Source organism: Ornithorhynchus anatinus, chromosome 3 (genome assembly GCF_004115215.2).
Source record: "Ornithorhynchus anatinus isolate Pmale09 chromosome 3, mOrnAna1.pri.v4, whole genome shotgun sequence".
Lineage (NCBI taxonomy): Eukaryota > Metazoa > Chordata > Mammalia > Monotremata > Ornithorhynchidae > Ornithorhynchus > Ornithorhynchus anatinus.
In genome coordinates, this window is record NC_041730.1 from 75,881,408 (window position 1) to 75,902,874 (window position 21,467).

Here is a 21,467-nt window from a genome sequence, read left to right on the forward strand (position 1 = left end):
ACTCAGATGACTAATGAAGATTACACAGTCACTCAGAAGCACTCAATCTTCTCCCTTACCCTCATTTTCATATTCGTTTGGTTGAAGGGCAGAGAAACTATTCTTGGCAACAGGACACTGTGACAAGAAAACTGTCTAGGAGGATTTTGGAGTGGTGAATCCCAACTGTCCAGTTTTTTAAGCACAGCCACCCTTATTTTAGGAAAATAGTTTGGCTCAAGGGAAAAAACAGAGACAAAAAAACTAACCTCTGCAGAAGTTAATACCCCCAAATCAGTCTCGTGGAAGGGCTGTGGCATTGTATTTTCCACCCTAGATTATTTTTCAAGGCTTTTCAGAGATGGAGCAGAGCTCTTCCCAGATATGTGGCTGTCCATCAAAGTGTGAAATGCCAGAGTAAACTAGCCCAGGGACTAACAGTGGCTTCCACTCTCAATCTGGTCTCTCACTGCTCCGCGTCTTCCCTCTTCTCCCACTACGTCCAGTTTGCTCGCTTTTCTCCTCTCAAGTCAATCTACTCATCAGCAAATCACTGCATTCCCCATCTTCAAAACCCTTCTGAAATAGCATCAAACCCCATGATGTATTCCCTGATTAATTTCTAATCTTTCTACTTCACATGCCCTCTACTACCACTTCAGTACTCCCGTGTCACTTAAGCACCTCACCTCCTCTCCTCCTGTAACACTCATGTACACAATTTTATACTCATTATTTTAATGACCGTCTCTCCCGCTACACTGTACTCTCTCTGTGGGCAGGAATCACGGCTATGGTTCTCTCCTAAACATAGATTGCTCAGTAAACTCAAACAATAAATCAGTGGTATTTACTGAGAGCTTAATTTGTGCAGAGCACTGTACTAAGTGCTTGGGAGAGTTCAATGCAACAGAGCTGGTAGACACGTTCCCTGCCCACATGAGCTTACAGTTCACAAACACAGTTGAATAACACTGCCTGTGCAACTGTCAAGGCTGAGATACCTAAATAGATATGACTGCAACTGTAACCTAAATAAACTTCAGTAAATCCTCATTATGCTGTGAATTTCAAGGGATAGGAATCCTCCTTTACCTCCTACTCTGTGGAGTAATGCATCTGGGTTTAAGAACAAATTGGGATGACAGGATGTATGCATAGTCTGGCTCTGGGCATAGCCAATTTGGAAGTAAATGAGGTGGAAGTAAATGGAAAGTCTGGCGTCCTGCACTGCCCTCCCCTCCTTCATCACCTCAAGCCAAGTCAGGGTCTTCCCTTGGCAGGAGAACCTGCAGAATCCTTGGTGCTGTGAAAGATGCTGAGAAAGATGCTGCCTTAAGACCCAAGACCAGGACAAAGGAGCAGCGGTTGGGTCTTTCACATTCCTGCCGCCCATGCCCATGCTGTGGTTAGCCCAGGGAAAAGAGACTGCTGGGAAGTTCCGGGGATGGACTCACCTGTCCTGAGTCCTTTCAAGGTATTAGAAACAGTGACTGGCATTCTTACCAAAGTTTTCTGTAGTTGCAAATCTTCCTTTCATTGGATAGAAACCAAAGTTGGCACCCCCAGGAGCACATAGGAGGATTTAGTCTATACTTAATTTTTCCTGAATAGATGCTGATTTTGCCCTGTGGCAGACACGACCATTGTTGTTGTTTTTAAAAACACAGAATTTTTCTGTTAGGGTTTCTAGTAACACCTGTAGCCTGCCTGACTCAAAACTCTTCTCAAACACTGAATCTATTTAAAAAAAATTAACCTGAGCAGATTGGTGAAATAACGAGTCCTTTTTTTTTCCAGTGAATTTTCTGGTGACTTGAACTTGGGCTATAGTTAGGACATTTAGGACTCCTATTTCCCAGATAAGCAAACCTAGATTTTATCAGCTTTCCTCTATATTTAACTCCCCTAGGAAATAGCAGATTTCTACAGGCACTGATAATGGGGCATGGAAACTCCAAATGCCCTATGTGTTATTAGGGAGTGGCACAACCATCCTTCTTCGGCCTACAATACTGCATTTCCCCCAACTCACCATAATCCGGGAAAGACAACCCCACCATCCCATCCCATCCCATCCCATTTCCTGCCCCTTGTTGGGAGTTACCTGGGAGGGCAATCCTTCTCCTGACATTTCTTTTGCCTCCTGTTGGGCTGGGCTTCTGGATCACAAAATGAGGCTTTGACCATGCCTTTCCCCTTCTTCACACAGAGGGCAGTTTGCCGGCGGATACCTAGGATTCAGACATAATGATAAACACCAACTGAGCATGGCACTACTTCGCAAGCCTTCATGGCAAAGGTAGAATAAGCAGTCAGACAGGATGGACTGGGACCCTTAGGGTCAAGGAGAAGCTGGGTGCCCTCCATCTCTAACCCACGGGCAGTCTGTCAATAATACGTGGAGCAGTGGAAAGAGCCTGGGCTTCAGAATCAGAGGTCATGGGTTCAACTCCCCGCTCTGCCACTTGTCAGCTGTGTGACTGTTGGTAAGTCACTTCACTTCTCTGTGCCTCAGTTACCTCATCTGGAAAATGGGGATCAACTGTGAGACTCACGTGGGACAACCTGATTACTCTGTATCTACCCCAGCGCTGAGAACAGTGCTCTGCACATAGTAAGTGCTTAACAAATACCAACATTATTATTATTAAGCACTTACTGAATACAGAACATGAGTCAGGATGGCCGAGCGGTCTAAGGGGCTGCGTTCAGGTCGCAGTCTCCCCTGGAGGCGTGGGTTCGAATCCCACTTCTGACAATCGTTTTGAGAAGCAGCGTGGCGCAGTGGAAAGAGCATGGGCTTTGGAGTCAGGGCTCATGAGTTCGAATCCCAGCTCTGCCACTTGTCAGCTGTGTGACTGTGGGCAAGTCACTTAACTTCTCTGTGCCTCAGTTCCCTCATCTGTAAAATGGGGATTAAGACTGTGAGCCCCACGTGGGACAACCTGATTCCCCTGTGTTTACCCCAGCGCTTAGAACAGTGCTCTGCACATAGTAAGCGCTTAACAAATACCAACATATATACATATATAGAACATTGTACTAACTGCTTGGGAGAGTACAATATGACAGTATAAAGATCTATTCCCCACCTACAATGAGCTTACAGCACTAAATGGAGATTGCATGTTCTAGTTCTCCAGGCCAACACTACCATCCAAAACTCCACCTTCCCTTTCCCTCTTTGCATACTATTATAACTACTACTAAGAAGAGGAATAGTGGTATTTCTTAAGTGCCAATTATATTCCAAAACTGTACCAAGAACTAGGATAGATTCAGTCAAGATCATCAGGCCTCACATGGGACTCCCAGTCTACGTAGGAAGGAGAACTGGAGAAAGCAGCATGGCCTAGGGGATAGAGCATGGGCCTGTGAGTCAGACGGTCCTGGGTTCTAATCCTAGTACCTCCACTTGTCTGCTGGGTGACCTTGGGCAAGACACTTCACTTCTCTGGGCCTCAGTTACCTCATCTGTAAAATGAGGATTAAACTGTGAGCCCCATGTGGGACATGAACTGTATATGGTGTCCAAACTGATGATCTTGCAACTATCTAAGGGCTTAGTGTAGTGGCTAGCACATATTAAGTGCTTAGCAAATACCTTAAAAAAATAAACCAAACAGGTAATGAATTCTCATTTTGCAGATGAGGGAACAGAGGTACAAAAAAGTTAAGTGATTTGCTCAAGGTCACACTTCAGCAAGCAGCAGAACTGGGTTTAGAGCACAGGTCCTCTTACTCCCAGATCCCTGCTCTTTCCACTAGGCTACACTTCTTCTTCATAAAGTAGCTGGACAATGTGTGTGTTCCTGAGGTTTCTAGGTGGTATAATCCTCAACTTGTAGTATACTACCATATGGCACAGGTGGAAAAGATCAAGAAGGTTCTGTAGGGCAACTTCTAAACCATGGCCTCCATTTATAATGGCTGTAGTAGTGTTATTTATTGAGTGCCTTCAGAGTGCACTGCTCTGAACTAAGCACTTAGCAAAACAAAATAGAGAAGTGACATCATTTCTGCTCCAAGTTTCTTACATTTGAACAGGAATCTCCCTTTCCAACCATCATTCAGCTTAAGGAAAAATACTTTATTTTTTCATTGCTTTTATGATAAGCCAGGCCTTTTTCTTTGTTTCTCTGACCTAGGGCTGCTCTCCTCTGAACCCTTTCAATCTGGAATGGAAGGCAAAGAACCTGAGTGGAACTCAGCCCCTTGTGCCGAGGGTCTAATATTTAGACTTTTAGGGTGCTAGCCATGCAGGCAGAAGCAATAGAAAGGATAGCTTGGAAGGGTTTAGCCTAGGTCTCCAAACCACAGCCCATCGCATCTTTGAAATCATCTTGAAAACCCACCTCCTCCAGGAAGCGTTGCCTGATGAGTTTTCTCTATTCAGGACAGGTCTTCCCAAAAGTTATCTTCATTCAGTTTCTTCTATGTATAGCATATTTCTATGTGGCCTCCATTTAGCCATTTAACCATACCCTTGCTGTTATCAATTGCATGTATATTTTTTTCCTCCTTCTCTTCCCACTATAAATATATGATTTTTGTGTGCCTGCCTCTTCTACTGGGATTATTATTCCTGCTGTACTCTCCAAATACTTAGTACAGTGTTCTGCTTATATCAGTTGCTCAATACATACTATTTCATGAATGCAATGTACCACCTATCTGGTACAGATGCTGCAGAAGCAGCGTGGAAAGAGCATGGGCTTGAGAGTCAGAGGTCATGGGTTCTAATCACGGCTTCCCTGCTTGTCAGCTAAGTGACTTTGGGCAAATCACTTAACTTCTCAGGTACCTCATCTGTAATGGGGATTAAGACTCTGAGCCCCACGGGACAACCTGATCACCTTGTATCCTGCCCCAGCGCTTAGAACAATGCTTTGCACATAGTAAGCACTTAAATACCATCATTATTATTACCTATCATGTGGAGTTCTTTTGTTAAGGAGAAAAGACATATACAACTCCACATTTCCCACCCCAAACACTGTCCTTCCTCTGACTCTCCTATCACTGTAGAAAACACCAGCATCTTCCCTGCCTCACAAGCCTGTAACCTTGGCAGTATCCTCAACTCATCTCTCTCATTCAACCCACTCACTCAATCTGTCACAAAATCATGTTCGTCCTACCTTCACAACAGTTCTAGAATCTGTCCCTCACTCTTCATCAAAACTGCTCCCTAATACTTATTTCCTGCCTTGACTACTTCAGCCTCTTCACTGACCTCCCTGCCGCCTCCAGTCTCCCCAGTTTGAACTTCACTCTGCTGCCCAGATCGTTATTCTGAAAAACTATTCATTCTGTTATCTCTCCTCTCTTTGAAAGCCTCCAAGGGTTGTCCATCCACCTCCACATCAAAAACTCCTTACCACTAGCTTTAAAGTACTTAGGCAGCTCTCTCCTACCATGCTTGCTGATTTGCTCATACAACCCAACCCACAATCTACTCCTCTTGCCAAACTATACTTTGTACTTCAATCTCAAGTGATCTTAGACCAATTCTTGGTCCACATTTTCCCTTGGACACTGAGAGTCCATTACTTGGGCAAGTCACTTGCAGCATGGCTCAGTGGAAAGAACCTGGGCTTTGGAGTCAGAAGTCATGGGTTCGAATCCTGGCTCTACCACTTGTCAGCTGTGTGACTGTGGGCAAGTCACTTAACTTCTCTGTGCCTCAGTTACCCCATCTGTAAAAATGGGGATTAAGACTGTGAGCCTCACGTGGGACAACCTGATGACCCTGTATCTCCCCCAGCACTTAGAACAGTGCTCTGCATGTAGTAAGCGCTTAACAAATACCAACATTATTATTATTCTCTGGGCCTCAGGTACCTCGTTTATAAAATGGGGATTAAGACTGTGAGCCCCACGTGGGACAACCTGATCACCTTGTATCCTCCCCGGTGCTTCGAACAGTGCTTTGTACATAGTAAGTGCTTAATAAATACCAACATTAATATTATTATTACTCTCTTCACCTTCAAAACCCTCTTAAAAATCACATCTGCTCCAAGAAACCTCATGCCCCCTAGCTGCCCCTGCCCTCCCATCTGCTCTATGAACTTGTCTGTGTACCCCTTAAAAACTTTGGTACTCATCCCTGCCCCTAAGCAATTATGTAAATATCCCTATATTCTACTATTTCCCCTATCCATAATTCATTTTGATGTCTGTAGACTGTAAGTCTCTTGTACTTTCCCAAGTGCTTAGCACAGTGTTCTGCACACTGTAAGCACTTAATAAATAACACATTGATTGAGAATGAGAACAATGAAGAGAAGGTGCTTGGCATTTATGCTGCCATGTTCTTCCAACAAGTTCTAAATCAGATAGATGGTCCTCTTGGGACTTAAGGCTCTTCTTCCAGCTGATTTGTTCACTGAATTGGAAAATGCTAAAGGATCCCAAGAGGTTGCATCCCATAGTCTTCCATTATGGGGTTTGATAAGTTACTTTGGAAGCAGCATCAGGGGTACTGTAACTGTAATTTAAAAGTTGCACTGCAAGCTGATGAAGTCCAGGGTCAGATGATAGGTCTCTACTAGACACCATGGTGCCTTGCTTAGAGAAGCAGCGTGACTTAGGGGCAAGAGCATGGGATTGGGAGCCAGAGGTCATGGGTTAGAACCCCATGGATTAGAATCCCGGCTCTGCCACTTATCAGCTGTGTGACTTTGGGCAAGTCACTTAACTTCTCTGTGTCTCAGTTCCCTCATTTGTAAAATGGGGATTAAGACTGTGAGCCTCACGTGGGACAACCTGATTACCCTGTGTCTACCCCAGCACTTAGAACACTGCTAGGCACTTAGTAAGTACTTAACAAATACCATTATTATTATTATTACATAAAGAGTGAGGAGCCAGCTGAAGAAGTCATTGCTTGAAGAATAAGCTGCTCTGGCAGTTGGATCACAGAAACCATTTGCTGTACAGAGGAAAGGAGATTGGAGGTTTGACGTACCTAGGGGAAAGATGTCCTAACTTCAATCCATTCAGTGCTTAGCATCATAGTAACTACTTAACAAATAGTGGATTTATATTAACTGCACCAGAAGAGATTTGTGTGGTGCTGAACAATGCTTAAATGCACATCTGCCCTCTTTTGGGTGTTCCTAACTCAAATCACCCAAATTAATGCTATCAACAATAGTGGACTACCTGATGGAAAACACAAAACCCTCTGACATCTGTTTGTTTGGGTTTTTTGAAAGCCACCTATTCGTATCTCACCGACAAATATCAAAAAGTGCTCAGACAGAATCTACATTTCACTGTGACAAACCTGGCCTTCTTTCCAACTGCATTACTGCTAGCATTCTTTATCTCTACTCCGAATCAATCCGGACCAAAAAAAAAAAAAGGATTCAAAATTGGGTTTGCAAATGAAAATCCTTTCCCACTAAGCTGTTTAGGCACTGATTAATACCCTACTTATAAAGAACACTGCAGAGACTGGATGCAGTCAGGAATGAAGGAAAATTGTTTTTGCCTGATATTTACCTTAATGTGTTCTTGAGACATGTCGGGGTGGGTTAAACTAAGATACTGATAAAGAACCAAATGACCTTCCTGAAATCCGACTTGTTCATCCCAAGCGCTTAGTACAGTGCTCTGCACATAGTAAGCGCTCAATAAATACTATTGAATGAATGAATGAATGAAATCCAGACTGGAGTAGTCCAGCCTGGACAAGTTTCTTCTCTTAAACTCTGGGACTGGAGTTCCTGTTTGAACGAGAGTGCTTCTGGCCATGGTGGAACATAAAGCTTCCTCGGTAAGTGTACTCTTTATTCCAAGTTGTTTCTGGATCTCTGCACATTAGTGGTCACACATTCAGGATGAAACATTTGTTGCAGAATTAAAAATCGGCAATTAGTAAATAAATTGTCTGTCACAGTCATTTCTGCCAGAAGTGCCATTATCTGAAGCGGGGGCAAATGGAATTATTTTCATTTTTGTTGGCAGGGAAGGTCCCAAGGAGACTATTAGCCCAGCCTGGAGTGCAGAAGCTTTAAAGAGACTTCAAAGCCAACTGGCCATTCTCCTAACAACAGCCTTCTCTTTCGGTTGAATTATTATAGCTCTTAGAATGCAAATTGCTCCAGAGGCTGGGCGATAAACAACTCTTTCCTCTGTAATGATTCAGAGAAACCTTCTTTCCTGACTGTGTTCCCAGATACACCATTTCCTTTCCCTCCGAGTTTCTGAATGTGTCTATTGAATCCCAACAATCATTTCTTCCTCTACACATGCATCTCATTTTCCAACACACTTTGCTCTGTGGGTGGGCTTGCAGTATAATTTAGGAGGGTCTAGAGATGCACAACCTATTTCTTGGGGTGGCTTATCTTTCTACCTTGAGATATTTGATCTCTGAGGAACTTGCTAGTTTAGTCATTACCTTTATGACTAAAAAGGGCAGAATTGTGCATAACTCAGGGTCACTAGACGCATGAAGCTGGACAAACTGTTCCAGGGCAGCTCATCACCACCCCCTAGGTGCTGATTTTCCACAAGGAACCCTAGAGAGACATGGACTACTGGGAGGCAGAGGAGGTGGGTGTCTTGGGCCCCAATCATGGCTTCTCCACCAATAAGCAGCAGCAGTGTGGCTTTGTGGCAAGAGCCCCAGCTTGGGAGTCAGAGTTTGTGGGTTCTAATCCCGGCTCTGCCACTTGTCAGCTGTGTGACTTTGGGCAAGTCACTTCACTTCTCTGTGCCTCAGTTACCTCATCTGTAAAATGGTAATTAAGACTGTGAGCCCCATGTGGGACAACCTGTTAACCTTGTTTCTACCCTAGTGTTTAGAATAATGCTTCACACATAGTAAGTGCTTAACAAATACCATCATCATTATTATTATTGTTGGGAAGTAGCGTGGCTTAGTGGAAAAACCATGGGCTTGGGAGTCAAAGGACGTGGGTTCTAATCCCAGCTCCGCCACTTGTCTGCTGTGTGACCTTGGGCAAGTCATTTAACTTCTCTGTGCCTCAGTTACCTCATCTGTAAAATGGGGATTAAAAATGTGAGCCCCACAAGGTACAACCTGATTGTTCTGTATCTACCCCAGAGCTTGGAACAGTGCTTAGTACATTGATAAGCACTTAAATACCATCATTATAAATAAGGACATCAGCTCTAGGGATGCAAGGCAAGCCACTAACCCCAGGAGATTAGGATTTAAGAAAGCAGTGTGGCCTAGTGGAAAGAGCCCAGGTTTGGGAGTCAGAGGATCTGGGTTCTAATCCCCGTTCTGCCACTTGCCTGCAATATGACCTTGGCAAGTCACTTAACTTTTCTGTGACCATTTCCTCAACTACAAAATGAGGACTTAATACCTGTGACTATATCTGGTCTGATTAACTTGTATCTACCCAGTACTTATAACTGTGCTTGACACATAGTAAGTGCTTAATGAATACCATATTCATTCATTCAATCTTATTTATTAAGCACTTACTGTGTGCAGAGCACTGTACTAAGCACTGGGAAAGTACAATTCGATAGAGACAATCCCTACTCAGGAACGGCCCACAGTCTAGAAATGGGGAGACAGACAACAAAACAAAACAAGCAGACAGGCATCATCAATAAAAATAAAATTATGGATATATACATATAATAAAATAGAATAATAAATATGTACATAAATACACAAGGGCTGTGGGGCAGGGGAGTGTAGAGCAGAGGGAGGGAGTTGGGGAGACGGGGATGGGAGAAGGAGCAGAGGAAAATGGGGGCTCAGTCTGGGAAGGCCTCCTGGAGGAGGTGACCTTTCAGTAGAGCTTTAAAAGGGGAAGTGTGCTAGTCTGGCGGATGTGAGGAGGGAGGGAGGGAGAGAGCCATTACTGCCTGAGAGTCAGCAACTCTAGTTAGGCTAGTCCTTTTCTTAAAATTATACATTTTTTATGGTATTTCTTAAGAACTTACTCTGTACCAGGCACTATACGAAGAGCTTGGAAGATACAAGCAAATCAGGTTGGAAATATAGTCCATGTCCCACATGGGACTCACAGTCTTAATCCCCATTTTAGATGAGGTAACTGTGGCACAAGGAAGTTAAGGGATTTGCCCAAGGTCACACAACAGACAAGTGGCAGAGCTGGGATTAGAACCTAGGTCCTTCTGACTCCCTTGCCCGTGCTCTATCCACTAGGTGATGCTCCTTCCTGAGCTCAGTGTCATTGTGACTGCTGCATGCAACAGATGATCCCTCTCCCCACCTTCAAAGCCTGAATAAAAATCGCATCTCACGAAGAGACCTTCCCCAACTAGGCCCTCATTTGGGACAGGGACCATGTCCAACCTGATTTGCCTGTATCTACCCCAGTGCTTAGTACAGTGTCTGGAATAGAGTAAGCACATAATAAGTACCACAATTATTATTATTATGAGTATTGTTATTATTATGAGAAACTTTTCCCCTATCAGATTCACCAAATTTAAAATGGCATCTCCTCTGAGGAGCCCATTCATGTTAAAAATTGAAGATGAGCTTCTTGTGGACAGGGAATGACTCTACCTACTCTATTATACTGTACTCTCCCAAGCACTTAGTACAAAGTTCTACACACAGTAAGCCCTCAATAAATACCACTGATTCGCTGAAAGATGAATCTTCGGCAGGAGTGCTTGGGACTTTGAACCATGGGAGACAATGTGCTCAATCAATCAATCAATGGTATTTGATTGCATGCTATATGCAGAGCACTGTACTAATAGCTTGTGAAAGAACTATACAATAGAATTGGTAAACATGTTCCCTTCCCTCAAAGACCTTACAGTCTAAATGAACCACCAGTCTACAATTTAGTTGTTCAGCTTAACCTCTGCTATCTAAAGAAGCATTTCAGTGAACTCTGACAAAGCCTTCAATCCATTCAGGTTGAGCCTTACTTTCAGGATGAGCTTGAGGCTTACTTTCACCAAAACATCTAATCCAGATTCAACCTCATTACTAAAAACAATGCTAAGGAATCACTGCCAAATAGGACCAGTGACTTTTAGAAAAAGAACTTGAATGTATTTTAATTTTAGAACCTCTTAGAAAAATATCGGGTATCAGGTTAACAGGCACTTTAAAACCTTCCTTATCCAGTTCCATGCATCCCCACTTTTAATCTTGCAAATAAAATACCTTTTAAATCAATAAAAGAACTAGTGGAATTACATACCGAGATGTCATTTTGTGTGACAGAGGACTAGTTTGGGATCACTGCTCTAACAGGAAAAACAACACAAAGAAAACCACCTCCATATAGGTTTTAGATAATAATAATAATGATGGTACTTGTTAAGCACTTACTATGTGCCAAGCACTGTTCTAAGTACTGGGGGAGATACAAGGTTAAGAGGTTGTCCCAGGTTGGGCTCACAGTCTTACTCGCCACTTTACAGATGAACTGAGACACAGAGAAGTTAAATGACTTGCCTAAAGTCACACAGCTGACACATGGTGAGACTGGATTAGAATACATGACTTCTGACCCAAAGCCCGAGCTCTTTCCACTAAGCCACAGTGCTTCTCAGTTGAATAGAAGCAATTGGAGTGTCTGAAGCTAGAATTGAGACACATGCCTACAAGTAGAAAAGATTGTACATTCCAAGTGCTTAGTACAGTGCTCTGCACATAGTAAGTGCTCAATAAATACTATTGAATGAATGAATGAATGAAAAGATGCACGATAGGACACCAAATAACACTGTTGATAGAGGTTTCTGAGAAATGTCAGGTTCCTAGAGAAACACTAAAGTTAGGAAGGCAGGTACAGGTACTAGACAGAGGCTTAAATAAACAAGGATAATGGTCTTATTTTCTATCTCCAGTAAAGAGAGAACTAAGATCAGTGAGTTTTACCAATAGCATTAAGGGATTTAGGCTAGTAATAGTGGATAATTTATTGATCATACACCCAAATAACTCCCCAAAGGCAATAATTCCAGCATCTCCCACTCCAAGGTCTTAAACAAAAAGGAGAGAGTCCCTTTTGTGTGGCATTTTTTTTCCTAGTTAGCAAGCAAACTACTGAGCCAGTAGAGTCTAATCTCTATTGCCTAAAATTAGTGTTTCCTGACTGATTGCCAGCAGGTGTCATGTTACCAGGACCAAATCAATTAGGAATTGCAAACTGCAACTGATTGTTATTAGTTACATAATTTGAGAGTATTCAAGTTTAATGCCACTTCAATTGTATCAGGACCTTAAATTATATACTGTATCAGTGATATCAACCTGGAGCCCGAATTGTAATATGCCCTGACTGATCACACTCTACATTTCTAAGACTAGTTCAGTTTCTTAGATACCAGTATTCTCATGGACTTCATCAGAATTGATCAGTGGTTAGCATTAGCCTTGTAACTGTCCAGTTTTGTATGAATAAAGTTGATTTTTTTTTTTACATTTTATTGATTTCTGAATAGCTAGCAGGTTACTTCACAACCACTTACAGTAAAAAAAAAATAAAAATCATGCCACCCCCACAAATATGGATTTCTGAACACAATTCACTACTGTAAAAACCTGATTTCCACTAGCTTAAACTGAAATCCTCATCTTCCCTCCTAAATTTTTATCTCTTCCTAACTTTCCCATCACAGAAGACTACCATCCTCTGTGTCCTAGAAGCTCACATTCTTAATAATAATAATAATTATTATTATTATATTTGTTAAGTGCTTACTATGTGCCAAGCACTGTTCTAAGCCCAGGGATAAATACAGGGCACTCAAGTTGCCCCACGTGGGGCTCACACTTTTAATACCCATTTTACAGATGAGGTAACTGAAGCACAGAGAAGTGAAGTGACTTGCCCAAGGTCACACAGCAGAGAAGTGGCAGAGCAGCGGATAAGCAGTATCATCAACTTATCTCTTTTAGCTCTTACAGTCATCATCATCGATGGCATTTATTGAGCATTTCCTGTGTGCAGAGTACTACATTAAGCACATGCTGACAACCCAGCAGTTTATCTGTCTGTTTTTCCTGCATAACATTAACCAGGTCAGGCCTCTTCTCGCTCTTCAAATGGCTACCACCATGGGTCAATTTCTCCTCATCTCCTGCCTGGACATCAGCTTCCTCACTGATCGCCCTTTCTCCGAGCTCTCCTCTCTTCAGTCTAATCTATATTCAACTACCTATATCATTACTAAAACATCTTTTAGTGCATTCTCTCTGTTCCTCAAAACAACTCCAAGTGCTGTTCACATCCCTCCACATCAAACAGAAACTTCTTACTGTTGTTCTTAAGGCTCTCTCCCACCTCTCTCCTTCTTCCATCTCTGCTGTCCTCACCCACTGTTCTTCAGGACACACATTTCTCAAGTTCATCTGACTGTGCTCTACTTTTAACATTTCCCACCTTTGATCCGTTACCATCCCTTGCTCCTGCCTGAAACTACTTCCCCTTGCAAATCTGCCATACTACATGTCTCTCTTTCTACAGAATATTCCTGAAATCCCCCTTCCTGATGGAGGTTTTTCCCAATTAATTTCCACCACTCTAGTTGGGTCATCTCAATAGTTGCCATTAGCATTATGTGTAGATATTGATTTTCAGGCTTAGTCATTCACTTATTAATCCATTTCACCCTACCATACTCTACTGCCAATCGTATCACTGTTTTTCCTCCTGCTCCCACTGTTTGTAAATCATTTGTGCCTACCAGTCATGAGATTATAAACTCCTTGTGGGCAGAGATGTGTCTGACACTTCTATTGCCTTCTCCTAAATACTTTGCATAGTTCTTTACCTATGTAAGTGCTCAAGAATGCTACTGATGGATGGGGAAGGAGTAGGGCCCTTTCTGTTTTCCTTCTGTACAGAGGTTGGAACAATATCATTCACATATGGACATTAATAAGTACTATTTGCTGATAATAATGGCAGGTGGAACTGTAAGTGCCTCTGTATGCCAGATACAGACTAGGAAAGAACATGTGTCAAGAAAATGAACCTCGTCATCATTAGTCTCATTTGCCTGTTATGCCACTTAAGTTAAAACACAGACAATAGACAACTGTATTTGGACCAGATTGTTTCAAAGATCCAATTAAATATAAGGATTTCAGCAGTGAATGAGAAAACAAAGATTTAACTAACTGGCAATACAATGTCCTGAAGAAACAGCCAGTAAAAGTTTGTACTCTGGAAATAAAGGCATATAATTAGCACAAGTAGATGTTAGGCGCCTCCAATTTTTCTCATGGAAATGAATCTAAATCTGATCTTTTAAATGCTCAGGAGAACATTCTCTTTGTCTTTTGAAGGAAGTAAAACTTCCTCATCGATAAAGCTGAGCTCACTGTCCTTGCTGGAAGCAAGACTAGACTGTGGTTGATAAGAGCAATAGAGTAGACAAACTGAGATATCTCAGAAAGATTAGTGGAAGACTCAGAAAATCTTAAAATCAGAGACCTGAAAGGAATCTCAATGGGACATCTTGCCCAGTTACCCGCCTTCACGAAACTTTCTATTCCAGGTGCTCTCTTCATCACCACCAGTGGTATTTATTGACTGTGGATTGTATGCAAAGCAAGCAATCAATTAGGGGTATTTATTGAGTGCTTACTATGTGCAGAGCACTGTACTAAGCACTTGGGAGAGTACAACAGAATTAGCAGTCTCATTTCCTGCTCCTAATGAGCTTACGGTCTAGAGGGAGAGACATTCATATAAATAAATGATATATAATTGATTCTATATAATATTTAGAATTTACACCACAAAACAATATAATATGCAATATTATTAGACACTCAACCTCTCTTAGTATCGGTTTATTCTTTGGTAGTCAAGAAAAGCTTCTTAAGCACTTAGTATTGTGCTCTGCACAAAATAAGTGCTCAATAAATACCATTATTATTATTTATGCCCAACATAAACCTTGCCTGATTTTAATTTAACCCCATAGCTCCCTGTTCAAGTAACAGAAGGAAAACCAACTGATCAACATCATTCCCATGAAAGCACCTTCATATAATTTAAAGACAATTATCAAATCTTCCATGAGCCTTTCTGTCTCTGTGATAACTCCAATTCTTTCAACCCTACCTCAAAGCATTTGTTTTTCAATCCATTGACCATTGCCACACACACACACACACACCTCTTCATTTTTTAAAAAATGGTATTTGTCAAATGCTTAGCCTAGTGGCTAAAACACGGGCCTGGGAATCAGAAGGACCTGGCTTATAATTTCAGCTCTACCATGTCTATGTGATCTTGAGCAAGTCACTTGACTTCTCTGTGCCTCAATTACCTCATCTGAAAAGTGGGGATTTAGACTGTGAGCCCCGTGTGGGAAATGGACTGTGTCCCACTTGATTAATTTGTATCTATCCCAACACTTAGTATAATGTCTGGTGCATAGTAAATGTTTAACAAATACAGGAATTATTATTACATGCTTCTGATTCTGATTCTCTATCAATCATTTATTGAGTGTTTATATTGTAAAGAGGACTGTGCTAAGCACTTGGGAGAGTATAACAAATGCAGCAGAGTTGATAAACATAGTCCCTGCCCACAATGAGTTTAAACCCAAGGAGACTGTATCTCTTTTTCTTTCCTTGTCTACTTGGCCTACCATTCTTATTGACTACTATAGGAGATTTGATTTAACTCCCCCCAAGAACCTAATGAGTGAAAAAGCTAAATGCAAAAATAACAATTTGAAGGCTACTAAAATGAACTCTAGAAGAAAACTGTCAAGGTCTGAGGGTGAAAAAGAAGAAAAAGGAAGACAAATGAAAATGAGAGAAACCAGGCCAGCTGGTAAAAGGCCCAGAGGAAGACTGAGTCCTACAAGAGTGACAAAAGGAGTGGAGAGAGTTGAAAACCATGTCCATGATGGGAAGAAGTAGAAAAATCAACTGAAGCAAATGCTAAAATCCACAAGTGGAAAAGAGAGATGGAAAAAGTTGTCGTATTTTTATTAGGCAGTAGAGGGTGTAGTTACCCCGTACTGTACCGCACTGCAGACACTTTCACAAACGAAGATGCCCTGAACCTGTTGATTAGGAAGAGTTTTACAGTGGTTTGGAAGTGCATTTCAGCACCAGATTCAGGATCCTCGAGTATGGCAGTGAAGAATAGGTTGAATAACAGGATCTGCTGAACAGTTCGACTTCACTCCAATAGTGCTGGGGGAAAGCGTCTGAGTAGTGTCAGCTCTGTTCCCCTAGTTCTCCCTCCCCTGCACCTCTAAGCACAGAACCAAAAGTAGAGAGGGATTCCAGCCCAGTTCTGAGATGAAGGGGCCTGGGAAGGTCCAAAGATGGGATAGCAGGCAGGGAGAGGATCTCAGCAGTGTTCTCCAGATTGTGCCCTTCATTTCCCTCGGTCCCTAAGAGAGGAGTGATGAACCCTTGATTTTGAAATGGGGAATGCTCAAACCTTAAACCGAATCAATGTCTGCCTAGCAGAGTTGGGAAAATCCAAAGCTGGACATAAATTAGGAAAACCTGTCAAAGACCATCAAGAAAACCTGTCAAAGACCATCAAAAACCTATCCAGGCAGACACTGGCCAGACAAAAACACTTATCTTCCTTTCTCTCTTTCCTCACACTCCCCTTTTCTTCCTTCTTTAGATTTCCTCTTTCTCCCCATTTTGGTGCAGGCAGTGTTTACTAAATCTTTGAATTCAATTCCTTCATTGCCCTCTTCTTCCTTTCTCCCTAACTTGGGCCATGCTTAAAAATAACTTTAAGGTGGGAACTGGGAAATTCTCCAGATTGCCCCCATTGGCATTAAGCTCTTCATACTTGATTAAATATCATGGCCTTGGGACTATGATGGTTAGGCCAAAACAACATGGCCAATTTATGAACCTTCTGCTGCCTTAACAGGCCCCAAGGACAGATCCATTTGAAATAGAATTAAAAGGGTGAAATTCAGTCAGTCCCTCACCCCTACAGCAAAGACTTAAAAACAATCTCATTACAGCCAATGTGACCATGGAAAGGTGAGAAAGACAAAGAGTCCTAAAAGAATCATGCCTTCACAGATCCTCTTCACTCAGGCCTTTGATTCATTCTTTAGGCTGGAGGAAAGGGAATTGAAGAATCAGAGACAGAATCTCTGAGTATTTGCAAAAATCAGATGTAAACTCCTTCAATCCGAACACAGTAGGTGCTGAGTGCATTGAAGGCACTCAGATAATTCACTGGATTTATAAAGTGCCAAGGGATAGTGATAAGGATGGGGGAGAAGTGGAGTTGGAGGCAGGAAACAGAGAGAAGGACACACAAGAGGAAAAAGAGTGGCTGTCACATTTAATCAGCAAAAGCATTCAGTTCATGTGTCCCCACTCATCAACAACCTCTAATGGCTTCCCTTCTGCCTCTGTAAAGAGAAACTCCTTAAAATTGACTTTAAAGCACTCAATCAGCTCACCCCGCTCTACCTTACTCACTAATCTCCTATTACAGCCCAGGCAGAACACTCCGATCCTCAAGTGCCAGCTTACTCACTAGGCCACGATCTCATCTATCTCACCAACTCCCTTCCCACAACCTCCCCTACCCTGTAACTCTGACACCCTCCACACACTCTCCACCTTCAAACCATTACTAAGGTCACATCTTCCCCAAGAGGCCTTCTTTAATTACACCCTCTTTTCCCCAGCTTGCTCTCCCTTATGCATCATTTATGCACCACAGTCTGTGACCTTTGGTCACTTGATATTCTCCCCCCCGCCCCCAACCCCACAGCATTTACATAGTTTAAATCATATATTATAAATAACTTATTTTTTCATATTAATGTCTGTCTCCCCTTCTAGACTGTAAGCTCGTTATGGGCAGGCAACATAACTGCTCATTCTATTGTACTGTACTCTCCCAAGTGCTTAGTACAGTGCTCTTCACATAGTAAGCGCTCAATAAATACTATTGAATGAATGTTCTGCACACAGTAAGTGATCTATAAATATGATTGATTTTTATTTGTGGTTGACTAGATAGAACCCTCTCTCTCTCTCTCTTTCTCTCTGAGCAGAGTTTCTCCACTTGCTAGCTCCTTGGGGGCAGGGATTTCATCTACCAACTCCTTTGTATTGTAATTTCCCAAACAGAACAGTGTTCTGCAAAAAGTAAGTGCTCACTAAGTACCATTGATTATGAGACGGTTGAAATTCCCTCAATCAAATCTTACTGGTGTGTTCTTTGATAATAATAATAATAGTGGTATTTGTTAATAATAATGATGGCATTTGTTAAGCACTTAACTATGTGCCAGGCTCACTTACTACGTGCCAGGCACTGTACTAATTGCTGGGGTGGACTAAAGCAAATTGGGTTTGGAAGCAGTTCCTATTCCACGTGGAACTCACAGTCTCAATATAATAATAATGTTGGTATTTGTTAAGCGCTTACTATGTGCCGAGCACTGTTCTAAGCGCTGGGGTAAACACAGGGGAATCAGGTCGTCCCACGTGGGGCTCACAGTCTTAATCCCCATTTTACAGATGAGGGAACTGAGGCACAGAGAAGTTAAGTGACTCGCCCACAGTCACACAGCCGAGTGGCGGAGCTGGGATTCGTCCATTTTACAGATGAGGGAACTGAGGCCCATAGCAGAGAAGTGACTTTCATTTATTCAATCATATTTACTGAGCACTTACTGTGTGCAGAGCACTGTACTAAGCACTTAGGAAAGTACAATATAGCAATAAAGAGTGACAATCCTTGCCCACAACCAGCTCACAGTCTAGAGGGGAAGAGACAGACATAGATACAAATAAACAGACATCAATATAAAGAAATAAAATTACATATATATATTTATATAAGTGCTGTGGGACAGCAGGGGTGGGGGGAGAGAGCAAAGGGAGCAAGTCAGGGCAACATAGAAGGGAGTGGGAGATGAGGAAAACTGGGGCTTAGTCTGGGAAGGCCTCTTGGAGAAGATATGCTTTCAGTAAGGCTTTGAAGGCAGGGAGAATAATTGTCTGGCACATTTGAGGAGGGAGGGCATTCCAAGCCAGAGGTAGGACATGGGCCAGAGGTCAGCAGCTAGACAGGAAAGACTGAGGCACAGTGAGAAGGTTAGCACCAAAGGAGCCAAGTGTGCAGGCTGGGTGGTAGAAGGAGAGAAGGGAGGTGAAGTAGGAAGGGGCAAGGTGATGGAGTGCTTTAAAGACAACTGTGAGGAGTTTTTGCTTGGAAGATGGGTAACCACTGGAGATTTTTGAGGAGGAGGGTGACATGCCCTGAACGTTTCTGTAGAAAGATGATCCAGGCAGCAGAGTGAAATATGGTTGGAAGTGGGGAAAGGCAGGAGGATGGGAGGTCAGAAAGGAGGCTGATGTAGTAATCTAGGCGGAATAGGATGAGTTCTTATATTAACATGGTAGCAGTTTGGATAGAGAGGAAAGGGTGGATTTTAGTGATGTTGTGAAGGTGATACACAGGATTTGGTGATGGATTGAAAATGGGGGTTGAATGAGAGACCGGAGACAAGGCTAATGCCAAAGTTACAGGCTAGTGAGAAGGGAAGGACGGTGGTGTCATCTACAGTGAGGGGAAAGTCTGGGAGAGGACAGGGATTGGGTGGAAAGATTTGGACATGTTAAGATTTGGTGACGGGAGGACGTCCAAGTAGAGATGTCTTGAAGGCAGGAGGAGATGCAAGCCTGGGGAGAGGGACAGAGATCAGGGGAGGAGATGTAGATTTGGGTATCATCCACATAGGGATGGTAATTGAATCCGTGGAAGCGAATGAGTTCACCAAGGAAATGAGTGTAGATGGATAATAGAAGGGAACTGAGAACTGAACCTTGAGGGACCCCCAAGTTAGGGGGTGAGAGGCAGAGAGGAGCCCACAAAGGAGACTGAGAATGAACGGCCAGAGAAATAAGAGGAGAACCAGGAGAGGACAGAGTCAGTGAAGCTAAGGTTGGATAACGTATCCAGAAAGGGGTGGGGTCTACAATGTCAAAGGCAGCTGAGAGGTCGAGAAGGATTAAGATGGAGTTGGAGCCGTTGGATTTGGCAAGAAGGAGATCATTAGTGACCTTAGAGAGGACGGTTTCAGTGGAATGAAGAGGACGGAGGCCAGATTGGAGGGGGTCCAGAGGAGAAATAAGGAAAGGAATGGAGAGGAGGACACTTGACCAAGGTCACAGAGCAAACGTGGTGAAGCTGAGAGTAGAACCCACTACCTTCTGACTCCCAGGCCCGTGTTCTATCCACTACACCAGGCTGCTATTTTCCAATTTAAGATTTCATTTTCAAAGACTTTTCACAGACCTCCAAAAGGTACACTTTCTAGTTTACATGGGCATAACTGTTCAGCAAAAACACAGTTTTAAGAGGGCAGCTGTCACCTGCACTGGGAAATTGGGAAGAAGAGCAGAGAGAGCCTCAATTCCCCTCTCGTGGGCTGGAAGGGAACTCACTAGGCCCCCAATAGTCCCCAAGCTCAAGGGGGAGAATTGAGCTCACAGTATCCTGCACTTTAAAAGCTAAACATTTTGTAGGATAAAATTGCCGTATCTCTGGTTACTAATTTACTTACTCAAGGAACAAAGTAGAGGCTGAATTAAAACTGTGTTTGTAATAAACAGCATTAATTCCAGCAATGAATTTTTCCAAACACTATTTGCTCTTTCTTCTATGTTGCCTATACTGGAAGACTTACCCCTTAACCACTTGATATTCACTTCTCACCCAGCCCCACAGCATTTACATACACATCAGTATTATCAATGGTATTTATTGAGTGCTTATTTTCTGCAGAGTGCTGTACTAAGCACTTGGGAGAGAGAAGCAGTGTGGCTCAGTGGAAAGAGAACGGGCTGGGGAGTCAGAGGTCATGGGTTCAAATCCTGGCTCTGCTGCTTGTCAGCTGTGTGACTTTGGGCAAATCACTTCACTTCTCTGTGCCTCAGTTCCCTCAACTGTAAAATGGGCATTAAGACTGTGAGCTCCATGTGGGACAATCTGATCATCTTGTATCCTCAACACTTAGAGCAGTGTTTTTGCACATAGTAAGCATTTAACAAATGCCGTTATTATTATTACAGAGTTGGTAGACATGTTCCCTGCCCACAGCGAGCTTACACATCCCTATACTCTCCCAATCTCCCAGTAGTTATTTATTTTAATGACTGTTTTCCCCTTTAAACTGTGAGCTCTTTGAGGGTGGGGAAAGTGTCTACCAGCTCTGTTGGACTATACTCTCCCAAGTGCCTCATACAGTGCTCAGCACAGAGTAAGTACTCAATGAATACCATTTATTGATCAAATACCCAGAAAAGGAAATATTCATATCTAATATAGATTACAAATTGCTAATGGTTTCTAACAGTAGCATCCACCTATCTTCCAATGAGTTACCATCTACAATTAATCTAGCATCACTATTTTTAAATTTACAGAAGCATTCAATCAATTCATCCACTCACTAGAATTTATTGAATACTAACTTGAGCTGATTTTTTTTTTTAACTCTGTGCTATGTCATGG

The 21,467-nt window shown here is 42.5% G+C and overlaps 1 protein-coding gene and 1 non-coding gene across 2 annotated transcripts in view; one reads left to right on the top strand and one right to left on the bottom strand.

Moving 5' to 3' along the window:
- ADAMTS12 (ADAM metallopeptidase with thrombospondin type 1 motif 12) overlaps positions 1-21,467 on the bottom strand; it is a 318,713-nt gene that overhangs the window by 62,578 nt on the left and 234,668 nt on the right. Inside the window, exon 17 of the mRNA XM_029058942.2 lies at positions 2,087-2,213. Within this exon, the coding sequence (XP_028914775.1) occupies positions 2,087-2,213 (127 nt within the window). The remainder of the gene's footprint in view (positions 1-2,086; positions 2,214-21,467) is intronic.
- TRNAL-CAG lies at positions 2,658-2,740 on the top strand. Its single transcript has one exon. It is a non-coding gene; the product is annotated as a tRNA-Leu (tRNA).